Consider the following 11,724-nt stretch of genomic DNA (forward strand, 5'->3'; position numbering starts at 1 on the left):
CTGTTTAGATAATCTGTGAATACAGGTGTTTAATTAAATTAGTACATTTTCTAAAAGCTAATAGATGATATAGTCACAAATCATGCTACTAGCCTACATGTTAGCACCAAAACTGTCTGTTCTTAGCAAGAATTTTACTTGTTTTTCATAATGCCATTCCTTCTTGAACAAATTCTGGATATACTCTTGAACAAATACCAGTCTCTCTTTCCTGTTTCCTTTTTTCATTCCATATTCATACTTCTCTCCCCTCTCTAAACATTTGTAAGGTCAATGGAATTTAGGTTGTCTAGACGAATAATAAGTTGTCAGCTGACAAAGAGTTAACGATGATTGTAACCATTACATTTAAACTTTGAAAATGCTACAAGAGGTTTTTCTAGACAGTGGGTCGAGAAAGTCACAGAAGAAGACTTAAAGGCTAAGATATTGCAGTTCCCTTGTTAAAATGAGGAATGCTGATAATTTAAACAATCCTATTATGATTTGAAGGAGGGACATAGATTTTTTTCTTCACACAATGTGACAAATGTGTGGTGCAGAAAACTATTCTAATCTATTCATTCTTGCTTTTTCTATTCGTTCTGAAGGTTCTTTAAATGCCTTGACACCACAGTCCAACCCTGGATATGCAATCTCTTATTCTGTCTCATTTCCATTCATCCCACCTTGCATTTAAAAAAACTATACAAAATTTGCCATAATGCAGGGGCCTTTAGATGTTTTCACACTACAGTAGATCCCCAAACAAACACAAATTAAAGGATTAGTCTGGTAATATTCTATATTTTTCTTATTATCAACAAATCCCATGAAAGAAAAACAACACTAAAAATCAATTGATCCTACTAACAAGTCCGTGTAGCCAATGCCTGATACATCATATTCCTCTGTGCCTTGGAGCTCCACTGTGAATGGGCCCCACCGTTGCATTGGGTGACATATTCATTCATTACGGTGGACACTGCACTATATTTTGAGTCAATCCCACATACACTGTCCTGGAGCTGTAAATACTCACTAGCACTTAAAAACATTCCCCAACAAATGGACTTTTTACTCTGGTTTGAGTAACTTCTGCTAAAAACTACAGTGCCCAGCTGTTTTAGGAATTATTTAGGCTTTTAAAAATGTTTTAAATACATATATTTGTGAGCTGTTTTTAAAATTGTATGTCTACAGTGGGAACAAATGGGCTTGGGGCTGAGAGCCACCACTGATACAGTTTTATCCCACGGAGCCACATGATAGAGCCTTTATTGGTGGTAATTTAGTATTATCTATGCTATATGCACTGTATTTGGGAGATAGTATTGGTAAGAATTACACGCAGGGTGGGAAATTGACTTTGATTCAATTTCTTGCTGTTACATGAGAAGATCGATAACACTCTCGTATCTGTATGCTAAACATGAAGCTAACTGTTTCCAGTATTTATGCTAAGCTAGGCTAACAGGCTGTAGCGTCATATTTAACGGACAGATATGAGAGTGGTCTTCTCATTTAACTCTCGGCACGAAAACTAGTAAGTGTATTTTCCAAAATGTTTAACTATTCCTTTAAAGTACCTCTAACGTTGTGTTTAATGTCCCTTTTTTTCTCTACACTTATTTATATTAGATTTTTTTCCTTGCTGCATGCTATTACTATGTTGCTGCTTCTATAACCAAAGTTTCCGCATCACTCTTTACCTTCTTGAACACCTTTCCATTGCTCTGTCGCTCATCCTCCTCACTGATCACCTCCCTCGTCCCTAGACAGTCTCTGTGTGGGAACCTCATGGCTGCGTACTCAAACATCTTATCCAGGGTGTCCACTCCTGGGTGTAGCGACGTCACCAACCTCTTGGTGGCGCTCACCGCTCGGTAGGGTCCCTCGGGACGTCCCAGCACCGAGCGGGCCTTCGCTCTCTTTGCTCGCTCCGCCTCGGAGCCGTAGAAGCACCCGTCAGGCCTGGAGACCCAGCTGAGGATGTAGGATGGTAGGAAGGTGATGAAGGTGTAGATCCATACCATGAGGTGGAAGAGGAGCAGCAGCATGGGGTTCAGGTCCTCCTTCAGCTTCATCTTGGTGAAGCTGTGAAGATGATGGAGGGCAGCAAGGAGAGAGTGTGGAGGAAGACGAGTTGTGAGAAAAAGTTCCTACTCCTGCTGTTGCAGTCAGTCCCTCTTTTCTTCTATCCCTTCTGTCTTTTAGAGAGCTTGACTCACCCTTCCTGGCAAGAAAATGCCCACAGGTCCACAATACTCCTGGAAAATAAATGACATTAACCTGGCATTATAGCAACAACTGACGTTCAAGTCCTTTTTATTGTTAAACTAGTTTCCAAATGAGATTATGCCTGTACTTGTAATGATCTGGAGCTTTTAGTGCCTTAAAGTACAGGAATCTCAACTCATTCAGAAACAGAAACATAACAATCAGTCACATGTACTCACAAAAAGCAGAAGAGAAATTTTGTTATTGGCAAACCATGGTGTGACAAGCAGACTGGCTCTGTGTTTCAAATGTTCCTTCTCCTTCCTGCAGTCCCCGTATCCAGTGCACTCACTATGAAAACAGCATGAATACAGCACAAGCAACTGTCAGTGTCACACACTGTTAGTGTCAAAGAGACAAAGAAAAAAGAGAGAGAAAGAAAGAAAGAAAGCAGCATGGAAAGACAAGACAAATCAAACAAAAAAGATCTGAAAAGAGAGGACAAAAGAAGGGAAAGTGAAGAAATGAAACGGAAAAAGATCGTCTCTACCAGACGTAAACGACACTGAGTGTGAGACGAGAGGTTGTACGAGATGTACAAGAGGTTTCTGAATGAGCATATGTGAGTGTGTGTGACAGTGTACAAGCCACTAGACAGGAGGAGACGGCCGAGAGAGGAGTGTGTACTGCCAAGTAGTGGATCCACTAGCCAAACTGTACCCATTAAACTCGATGACGAAAGATTTAGAGAGTGTAGTGGGGTTTTGCTCAGATGGACTGCCACACGGCTCCTCAACTGGGTGACAGGTGTTTGGACTGTATGAGTGTATTTTTTTTTTTTTTTAAATCTCACTTCCTAGTTTCGATTGTAACAATACTGTATCGTTGGACACCCACTCAATGCGAACTACTAGGGTGGTGATGGAGACTGTAACATGCATTAGGTGCTGGCAGAGTTTGGGAGCTGTCCAGAGTTCTGAACAGAGATCAGTGTTAAGGTAATCCCACCACCACGGCTGACAGGTTTCCTGTTAGCACTAGTTCTCTATACTTTAACCTATGTCTGCCAACACTTGACTTCGCATTCAAGATCAATTAGGCAAGATTTGTATGTAAATATACGGTGTCTTATAAATAGGTATGATTTCAAATTTTGATACTAGGGCTGATACCTGATTTAAAGGGCCGATACCAAAACTGCTTCTTTTTTTGAACCTTATTTTGAGAAATATAAACATGTTTTTCTATAAAAAAAAACCCTTTTCTTTTGTTTAACAAAGCAGCCAAAGTTATTAAATGTTAAATTTGTCTAAACACAAGTAGCCGCACAATCATTTTGCCTAGTAAACGTCTAAGTTGAGCGTGCAGGTTCCTTCTTGGCCTTGCAATAGTAGGCTACATTAAGTAAAAGATTTGTTTTACTTCAGCAGATAACTGAGCTATCTCCATGAAAACTGAGCAAACGCCATCTGCTGATGAAGACCATGAGATGTGGTTGAAAGCCCAGCAAAAAGCTAGTAAATTGACCTTAAGTCAAGATTATTCTGTCAAAAAAAGTCTAAAACGTGCAAACTTTTGATTTAAATCACAAACAGAAGTCTTAACAGTGACTCTGACCAGACAGCCAATGCTGACTTTCTGTACTTCTTGGTTTTTGATACTTTGTGCTACAGACATATTCCAGTTAGAACCAAAAAAAAGTATGGAGGTTCTATACCCAGCCCTACTTATCACCATAAATTACAAAGCGTGACGTGTAGGTGCTGGACGATATGACCTAAAATCTATCACAATCACAATATCACATATTAGTTTGATAATGATAAATGTATTTAAGTATTTTTTTAGTACATGAGTGCTATGTTCTGTGCTATTGCACTTCAGATGTTTTTTCTGATTAATGCAGTATTATCACGGTACAAACTTCTGGTTATGTATTTCACCATTTGTTGTGGCTAATCTAATTTAAAGATCCCCTCTAGACATATTTAAGACATATAAAAATATTCTGCTCTGAATAATAATTTGTGTCTGATTTGTTTTTTTCCACAAATAAGTTAAATAAATAAATAAATACATACATTCTTAAAATGATCTCTGTTCCTTCTCCCTTATTGAAAAATCCAGCATCTATCTTCATTTTGTCAGTTGTGATGTCACAAAATCCTGCTCGTACGTCCACATCTTAAACTCAGATTTAAGGTGAGCTCAGAGAAACTCGAAAGTGATGAATGTGAAAACAGCCTTCTAGTGTCAAACTCTGCACATGCATCATTCTGCACAGAGAAGCACACACATCCAAGTGAAGTAACAATAAGCAAAATACATTTTTGAGCGGAGGGGGACTTTGGATTTGGATTATATTGGATTTAGACAATGTATTTATTGAAAATTGTGATTCAAGATTCAAGGATCTGTAAACAATCTGGGTCTGTAAGTGTTTCAGATTCTATTAAATTTGGTTTATTGCCATCCCTAGATGAGTGTCCCATACTCTTACAGATACCACACAGTGATCACATTTATAACTATGATTATTATTGATTACTATGCACAACTGCAAAAGTGCTTCTCTTACAAGTGAGACAGCTGGACTCACCAATGGTAGCTGAACCTCTTCACTCTCACAACCCCCATTAGATGGTACATGATTTCTGGGTAAAAAGGTTTGTAAACTGCTATTTAAGGCCACCAGTGTGAGAAATAACCATAATGCATAGTGACATTTCTATTCAGTCACATCAACTGTCTTTGCAATCGTGCAGTTAAAAAAAAACCATGACCCCTGTCAAAATGGTGTGTGCATGCATGCACATACATACACACCCTAAAGGCCCACAGCAGTATTCTAGCAGCAGTAATTCATTATTGATATGAGGGAGATGCTCATCTTGCTCCCCTGAAGCACCGCATCCTTCCTCTCCTAAAACTCCCCACTGACACGCACTTGTCTCCAAATACACTCATCCCTCAAGTGTCCCTTCAAGACTCATAAATAAGTCAAAGATTTTACCAGCAGTGCTCTCCCAGACTACCATCTGTTCCCTGTGGGATTCTCTCCAGAGCTGTTGCTCTGCTTGGTGTCTTGTTACCTGGCCTGGATGCCTTGCTTCATCACAGGACGCTACAGCTTACCAAAACTGCACCCTGGTGGAACAGATGCTTTAGCCCATCGCCCGCTATCATCCACTCTTTGCTTGTTGGTTTCACTGTCTCTTGCAATTCTTCTTTTTTTTTGCAGAAAGTCAAGGTCAATGAAATAGAGGCCACAGACAAGCCGTGTGGTCGACTGGGGTAAACAAACTGTCAGACTAGAGGAAAAGAATCAACAGAGCTGGCAGCCTTTAACTTCTTCCACTGCTGTTTTGTGTAGACAATGAACAGAAGTTTTAGGTCTGCTGTAAAAAATATTAGGCTGTTGCCTTTAAATGCACCCACCATTTTAATTTCCTTTATTTTTTGCACACCATAAAAAAACACAACTAACATACTTTAAGCGACAGCTCAATGACTGGGTTTCTCATTTTCAGTTCTCATGTCAGCTACCAAAGCTTTTCATTTTTCTTTAGACTCTGAATGGTTACAAGTGCTGTAACCAAAACTTGTCACTGGTATAACCATATTCCCCCACAGAGATCACTGAAAATCATCTTAGGGCTATTGTCTGTTCTTCTAAGCAAGCATTACAATATCTAGACCTGAATGTTAAAACACTGGAACCTAGATTTCCAATAATGCAACTCCATAACATCTTTTGTTAGACCTTCCCTGACTGGTAAACACCCACGCCTTTCAAACTCCACACCCAGGCTCTCAGTTTGTAACCCAGGCTCTCCGTTACAAATGTGAAGTATCAAACTCAAGCCAAGATTGTTCCATACTTTGGAAAGTTCCCTTCGGAGCCACAGAATATGTCATACAACTGATCTAATGGGTTTAATACTACTCCAGAATTGTTGCTGATTAATTCTCTGCTACAATTAACTAATCATTTCACCACTACGCCATGATTATATGAGGTAACAGTGGGGAGTGCTATTGTGTGCAGTGCCAGGTACTACTGGTCAGATTACACAAGGGCAGAGAGATAAGGTGATGCAGTCACAGAGGGGAGGAGGCTGTAACCTGATGGAATCGTGAATGTCGGCTAAGCTTTGCATAAAAAAATAAATAATGATGGCGATCCACCTGTAACCAAACTGCTTTGCTATAAACATGCATCCGTGTGATTAGAACATCAAGTCACTTCTTCCTTTTTATTGATATGCATCACCTGCAGCAATGATTAGCCATTTACTGACCAGAAAAAACAAGTCCAACCCTGGTTTAGATAAGCAGGGTGGGCCTGCTGGGCTTTCGGAAAGATCCAACCACACACAACCTGATTAACAAGCCCAACTTCTATCTGTCTCTGTAAAAGGCCAAGGCCTAATTTGCACCATAGCAATACACAAGCAAGCTTGACTCTAATCTCTTACCTTTAACAGCGAGAAATGGGTAGTCGCAATATGTAGACTAGTAGTTGCTCAATGGGTGGCTTCATGCAACAAGCAGGCGCTTTGCAGGCAGCCTCCACTCACTGGATTAATTGAGTAATATTGTGACATGGTCTATGTAGTGGTGGGGTGAGCAAGCATGTGTGTGTGTGTGTGTGTGTATGAGGGAATCATTGCTTCCTCAAGAGATTGTGTGAATGGGGTCTTTTGTGTGCTGACGTCATCGTGCTTTCACCCACTCAGCTAAGCAGGCAGGCTGAAGTCCTGCAGAAAGTTCAACATGGCCATTGTGGTGAGACGACGCACACACACACGACTCGGTCCCAAGGGTCAGACTGTGTGTGTGTGTGTGTGTGTGAAAGAGAAAGAGAAAGACGAGATGTATGTGATGTGTTTGTGCATGTGCGTGGGTGTGTGGGGGTGCAGGGCAGATTTGCACACATGAGGTGTATTTGCCCATTTCAATTAGGGACATAATCAAAATCCTGCAAAAGGACTGAAAAGTTTGAAGTATGATTTCATTGAGAGTGAAAGCACAAAACACAATTGGTTGGATTATGTGGATCAGACTGCAGCTTTTCTCTGCTTTTGTGTGCACATGGTGACATAAACTACTGGCAGACATGCCAGTCACCAACCTATTCCTTTCTCTACTGTAAGCTCTCTTAATGCTTTTGACTTGGGTTTATGGTTATTTATACCGCAGCTAAATCAATAAAAAGTATGATTCTGTTTTAAGTATGTTTATTTATCACATGTGAAATAAGTAAAGTAAATAAAAACCAAGAAAACTTTTACTCTTTTCACTCATCACTCAGCAGACTCTGCGCTATGTATTTACTTTTTAGATGTGTTTTATAACACCATAATAATGCAGACTTGTGTCCTCCTCACTTGCACTTCTGAGAAATATGGCTACCAGGGTAAAGAGTGTGCGTCTGTGTGTGTTTTCTAATCACATCGGACCATCCCTGCAAGACAATAGCATCTCTGTCAGTAGGTACAGGAGCACTCTAATGGACCTGCATCATTTGATAACGGTTGCCAAAGGCCAGTTCACTTCAGCTGTGTAAATAGATCTTAAAAGTGGCAAAGCAGCTTGAGTTTGTAAAAGTGACGATGGTTGTGAAGTGACACAGATTTTCAGTTCTGGCCTTAGATTAAAACACATGCTATTATGAAATGTGTACTATTTGTCTGCAGTTCATATTTGTATAGATGTGTCTACCTAAAGAAATATTCTTTTTTAAATGTGCCAATGTTTATAAAATTTCACTTCCATGTAAAAATATGCTCATTACAATGAGTATAGTATAGAGTGCAGAAACACTGAAAACCATATGACACTAAAAATTAATAATGAGAACAAAAGACTCAAACATATTGTGGAATTTAGATGTCATTATAATTACAGTGGCCTCGGAGATGAGCCACAAGCTGCAATAGCCAAGCGCACTTGCGAGTGTGAAGAACCCCACAATGGCAAGATAACTTCCGGTTTAGAATTTCAAAATAAAATAGTTAAACTCGTGTTGCGACATTTTTGACTACTGGAAATTTAATTTCATCAATGGCAAAACAATGTTTAAGGCAATGGACACAAGAGGTAACCAAATTTCGTCCAAAAACACATTAAGCATGGGCGTATAGCATATCATATATTAGGTAACCTAATATAGCCTTGTAAATATAACAGCACAATTATCATTTTAAACACAATGGCATTTGAACAGCGCATACATTCATACCATATCCCCAGAGTTCTCATCTGAGGGTAAAAATATGAATTAGCTACATTAGTTACTCATTTTATTCTCATTTTGACGAGCGAACTCTTTATACAGTTTGGTTCAGTTGATAACATCACGTTAGCTAGCAAGTAACTGCACCGTGTTACATTCGTAACAACATGAAATAAAGTCAGCAACATGTGAGCCAAACTTTTTAGTAAAATAAAGTTCATTACTTCCAAAATTGCCTGTGTCTGTCTTGGGGAACTTGACGCAACTGCAGCATCCCGCACATCTGGGTATAAACGCGCATCACAAAACAGTAGGCTACCTAAACGACAAAGAAACTTACCTGTGAATGTTTCTGCCCGGGTGTCAGTTTATCCCGGCTACAGCAGCGGAGAGCCGACTTTCAACCTCGCTGTGTTCAAGCCCTGTATGAAATGAATCATCCAGCGGCTCTAATCTAAACGTTGATATTGCACTCTGCAATCTGAGCCCGGAAGTGACACGCGCGTCGTGTTGTTGTGCGAGGATGGATGGCGGAATGGGAGGGGGGAGGCATTCCCCGCGTTATGATTGGACTCGTGAAGGTGGCGCGTGCTAGGGGCCGGGCCAGATGGATGGAGGGCTCGAGGTGGCTGTATAGGTTACTGAGTGTCAGAAGGAGCTATAGAGGCCACGCGCACGGCACCCACGCACACAGCCACACGCGCACACCGCAAGCGTTCAATGTTAAAGGACTGTCAGTTTATTTAGGGTATTAAAGAGGAAACACTAATGTTAAAACTGTCATATGTGATGCTCCTGTACATCTCTTGTGAACGTTAATACAAATGATAAATAATTAGGTAAAGTATGAGTTTTTCTTCAGGTTCCACAAAGGGTCCACCTAAGTTTACCCAAGTGGAATAAGGATGAGATCCAAGTGGGCATCCTGGACTTATCCCACATTAACTGAGGCATTTAGTTTTGCAGATGAGGCATATGGTTGCAGCTCAGTAACAATTCTGTGCATCTAAATTTTGTGTGTGATTATGGTCTAAAGTTAAACATATGGTGACGTGATTTTATCTGCTCCACTGGGGGAGTTGGGTTGAGGTTGACCATGACCAGGAACAATGCACAATTTCAGACTTTACAGAATGCTTCACCACAACCACTGCCTCGATCATACAGAAAACACTACCCATCCAATTTTTAGCATCATGGCTTGACCCAGAATTGTCTACTTTGACCCAGTGCAATTTGTAAAGCCCCCACCCAGCACAACACACACATGTGCATGCACATGCACAGTTGGGATGCTGTCAAACCACCTGTCAAAGCATTGCTTTAATGAAGATGTCCTTGACACTAAGGGCCTTTGTGAAAATGTACTGCCTGTTATGTATGTTAAAATGTGTATCTACTTACACTCTGCACACACACACACGCATGGAGGTTACTGAGGGCAGGGAGTGTACTTGTCATCCATTTCTAGGGCTATGAGTGGATTTAAACTGTCAACCCTCTGATCACAAGCCTGGGCATACAATGCTGATGCATGATGCTATCTGGGGGTTTGAAGCAGAGAATGAATACAGTTTATCTGATGTAAAATTTCTGTAATTTCTGGGATGGCTTTATTCTGCATTATCTGTTATGTACGATGAATATTGACCTTTCTTCTGTGAAAAATGTTATGCTTTTTATGTTGACTGCTATATTGTCATAGACCTAAGAAAATGGAGCTATGAAAGTGTGCCACTGGCGGTGTGATGACTCATTCTGCAGTGTCATGCAGAGGCAGTATGATATATCATAGAGACAGAAAGACAAGCAGATTATTATAGACTTATTACTGGAAAAATTAAATGGTGAAATGAGGCTTGCTGCCCTCTGTCTCCACATTCACAGCAGGGTTGTAATAATAATCAATAATAATCATTCATTCCCAGCACTCCACCATCTGATCACTAATAGGAGAATGTGGTTAATTCATCATTTCATGATTGGAATGTATCTGTCATCAGTTTTAACCACTAAGCACCAAGTCAGATGACTCAAGCAGATTCTTTCAAATTTATAATTTGAACACCATCTGTTTTTTAGCTGTCCTGCAGAAATAATAAGACTTTTTTTTCTCTTTAGGCTATCTCCTCTAAGCACGAGGGAAAATATTTATCATACTTTGCTAACAATACAAAAATTGGATGTAAGATTGTCCTTTTAATCGTTCTTTTAATGAAAATAGATCTGATGGTCCTGTCATCTGTATATATCTTATATGCAGACGTCATCTATTACATGCTGTGCATCAATCTGTCCTCATAGAGATCGTTGGTGCTATTCATGAAGGCTTGTTATTGTGAGTAACTTCCTCGATACTGTCTGCATCATTATTTAAAGCATATTAAGCCCTTGCTGCCTTATTTGCTTTCATATAATTCTATGTCCATCTCCAGCTCTGTTTCTTGTATAGAATCCTTGAAAACATGGTCTCTAGGCAACTTTTAGACATGCTGGATAATAGCAACATGTTTTTGATTTCCAATCTAGCCTTCACCAGAATCATTCAAATTATATTTGCATACATGTTGATTGTGACAAGAGCACTATACTCCACTATTATTCAGTATAAGTCCTGTGTGTGATATCACTGATGTTTTTCTAAAATAAAGAAACAAACCATCTTCAAACTGAAATGTTTCATCAATCGCTCTAAAGTGAAGGGTCAAGGCTGTTGTCCTTACAGTAGGCTATATTTAACTGTATAGCATGTCAGTCATGCCAGTTGAATGGAGTTGAACAGTTTGTTTGGTATGACGTCCCATTAATAGTTCTAGTTCTGGTCACCTGTATGTCGATTTAAATCTTTAGACATTAGACATTGTGCTGCATATTGTTTGTGCCTTTTTTTTTAAATATATTTTTTCCTCTATTTTTTTTAAATCCTAAATTTCAAGATTTGTTTACTGGAGAACACTTTGTAACTTATTGTTTTTAAAGGGGATAATTAGTTATATTATTTCTGTTGTCATTAAAATAATCAATACTAATTATGTTTCTTTCAATTACATATTTATATACAAAATAAACATTTATTTTGACGAAAAAATAAAATAAAATAAAGTTTACATGGGTTCAATTTAATGCTTTTTCTTTTTCTCTTGGAGCTCAATTAATATTATGCAACTATACTTATTTCCATAAACCACGGGAAACATGACATGGTTATTATTTGTTATGTCTTATCTGTGGCTAGGACAAGAGACCTTATTTCGGATGGAATTAATTACATTTGTCACAAATGGATG

General features: G+C 39.3%; 1 protein-coding gene across 3 annotated transcripts in view; it reads right to left on the bottom strand.

Annotated features, from left to right (window-relative positions):
• The window catches only part of acsl3a (acyl-CoA synthetase long chain family member 3a), a 37,625-nt gene extending 28,669 nt beyond the window's left edge, over window positions 1-8,956 (bottom strand). Inside the window, exons 1-3 of one of the 3 annotated variants that reach the window (XM_044202949.1) lie at window positions 8,778-8,956; window positions 2,473-2,550; window positions 1,692-2,249 (exon numbers count right to left, since the gene is read on the bottom strand). In XM_044202949.1, the coding sequence (XP_044058884.1) occupies window positions 1,692-2,066 (375 nt within the window). In that variant the 5' untranslated portion in view covers window positions 2,067-2,249; window positions 2,473-2,550; window positions 8,778-8,956. Of the gene's footprint in view, window positions 1-1,691; window positions 2,250-2,438; window positions 2,551-8,777 lie in introns of all 3 variants that reach the window. The other 2 variants (XM_044202947.1, XM_044202948.1) reach the window with 2 other exon arrangements.
• Between the last annotated feature and the right edge of the window lie 2,768 nt (window positions 8,957-11,724).

This window comes from Siniperca chuatsi, linkage group LG7, assembly GCF_020085105.1.
Source record: "Siniperca chuatsi isolate FFG_IHB_CAS linkage group LG7, ASM2008510v1, whole genome shotgun sequence".
NCBI lineage: Eukaryota > Metazoa > Chordata > Actinopteri > Centrarchiformes > Sinipercidae > Siniperca > Siniperca chuatsi.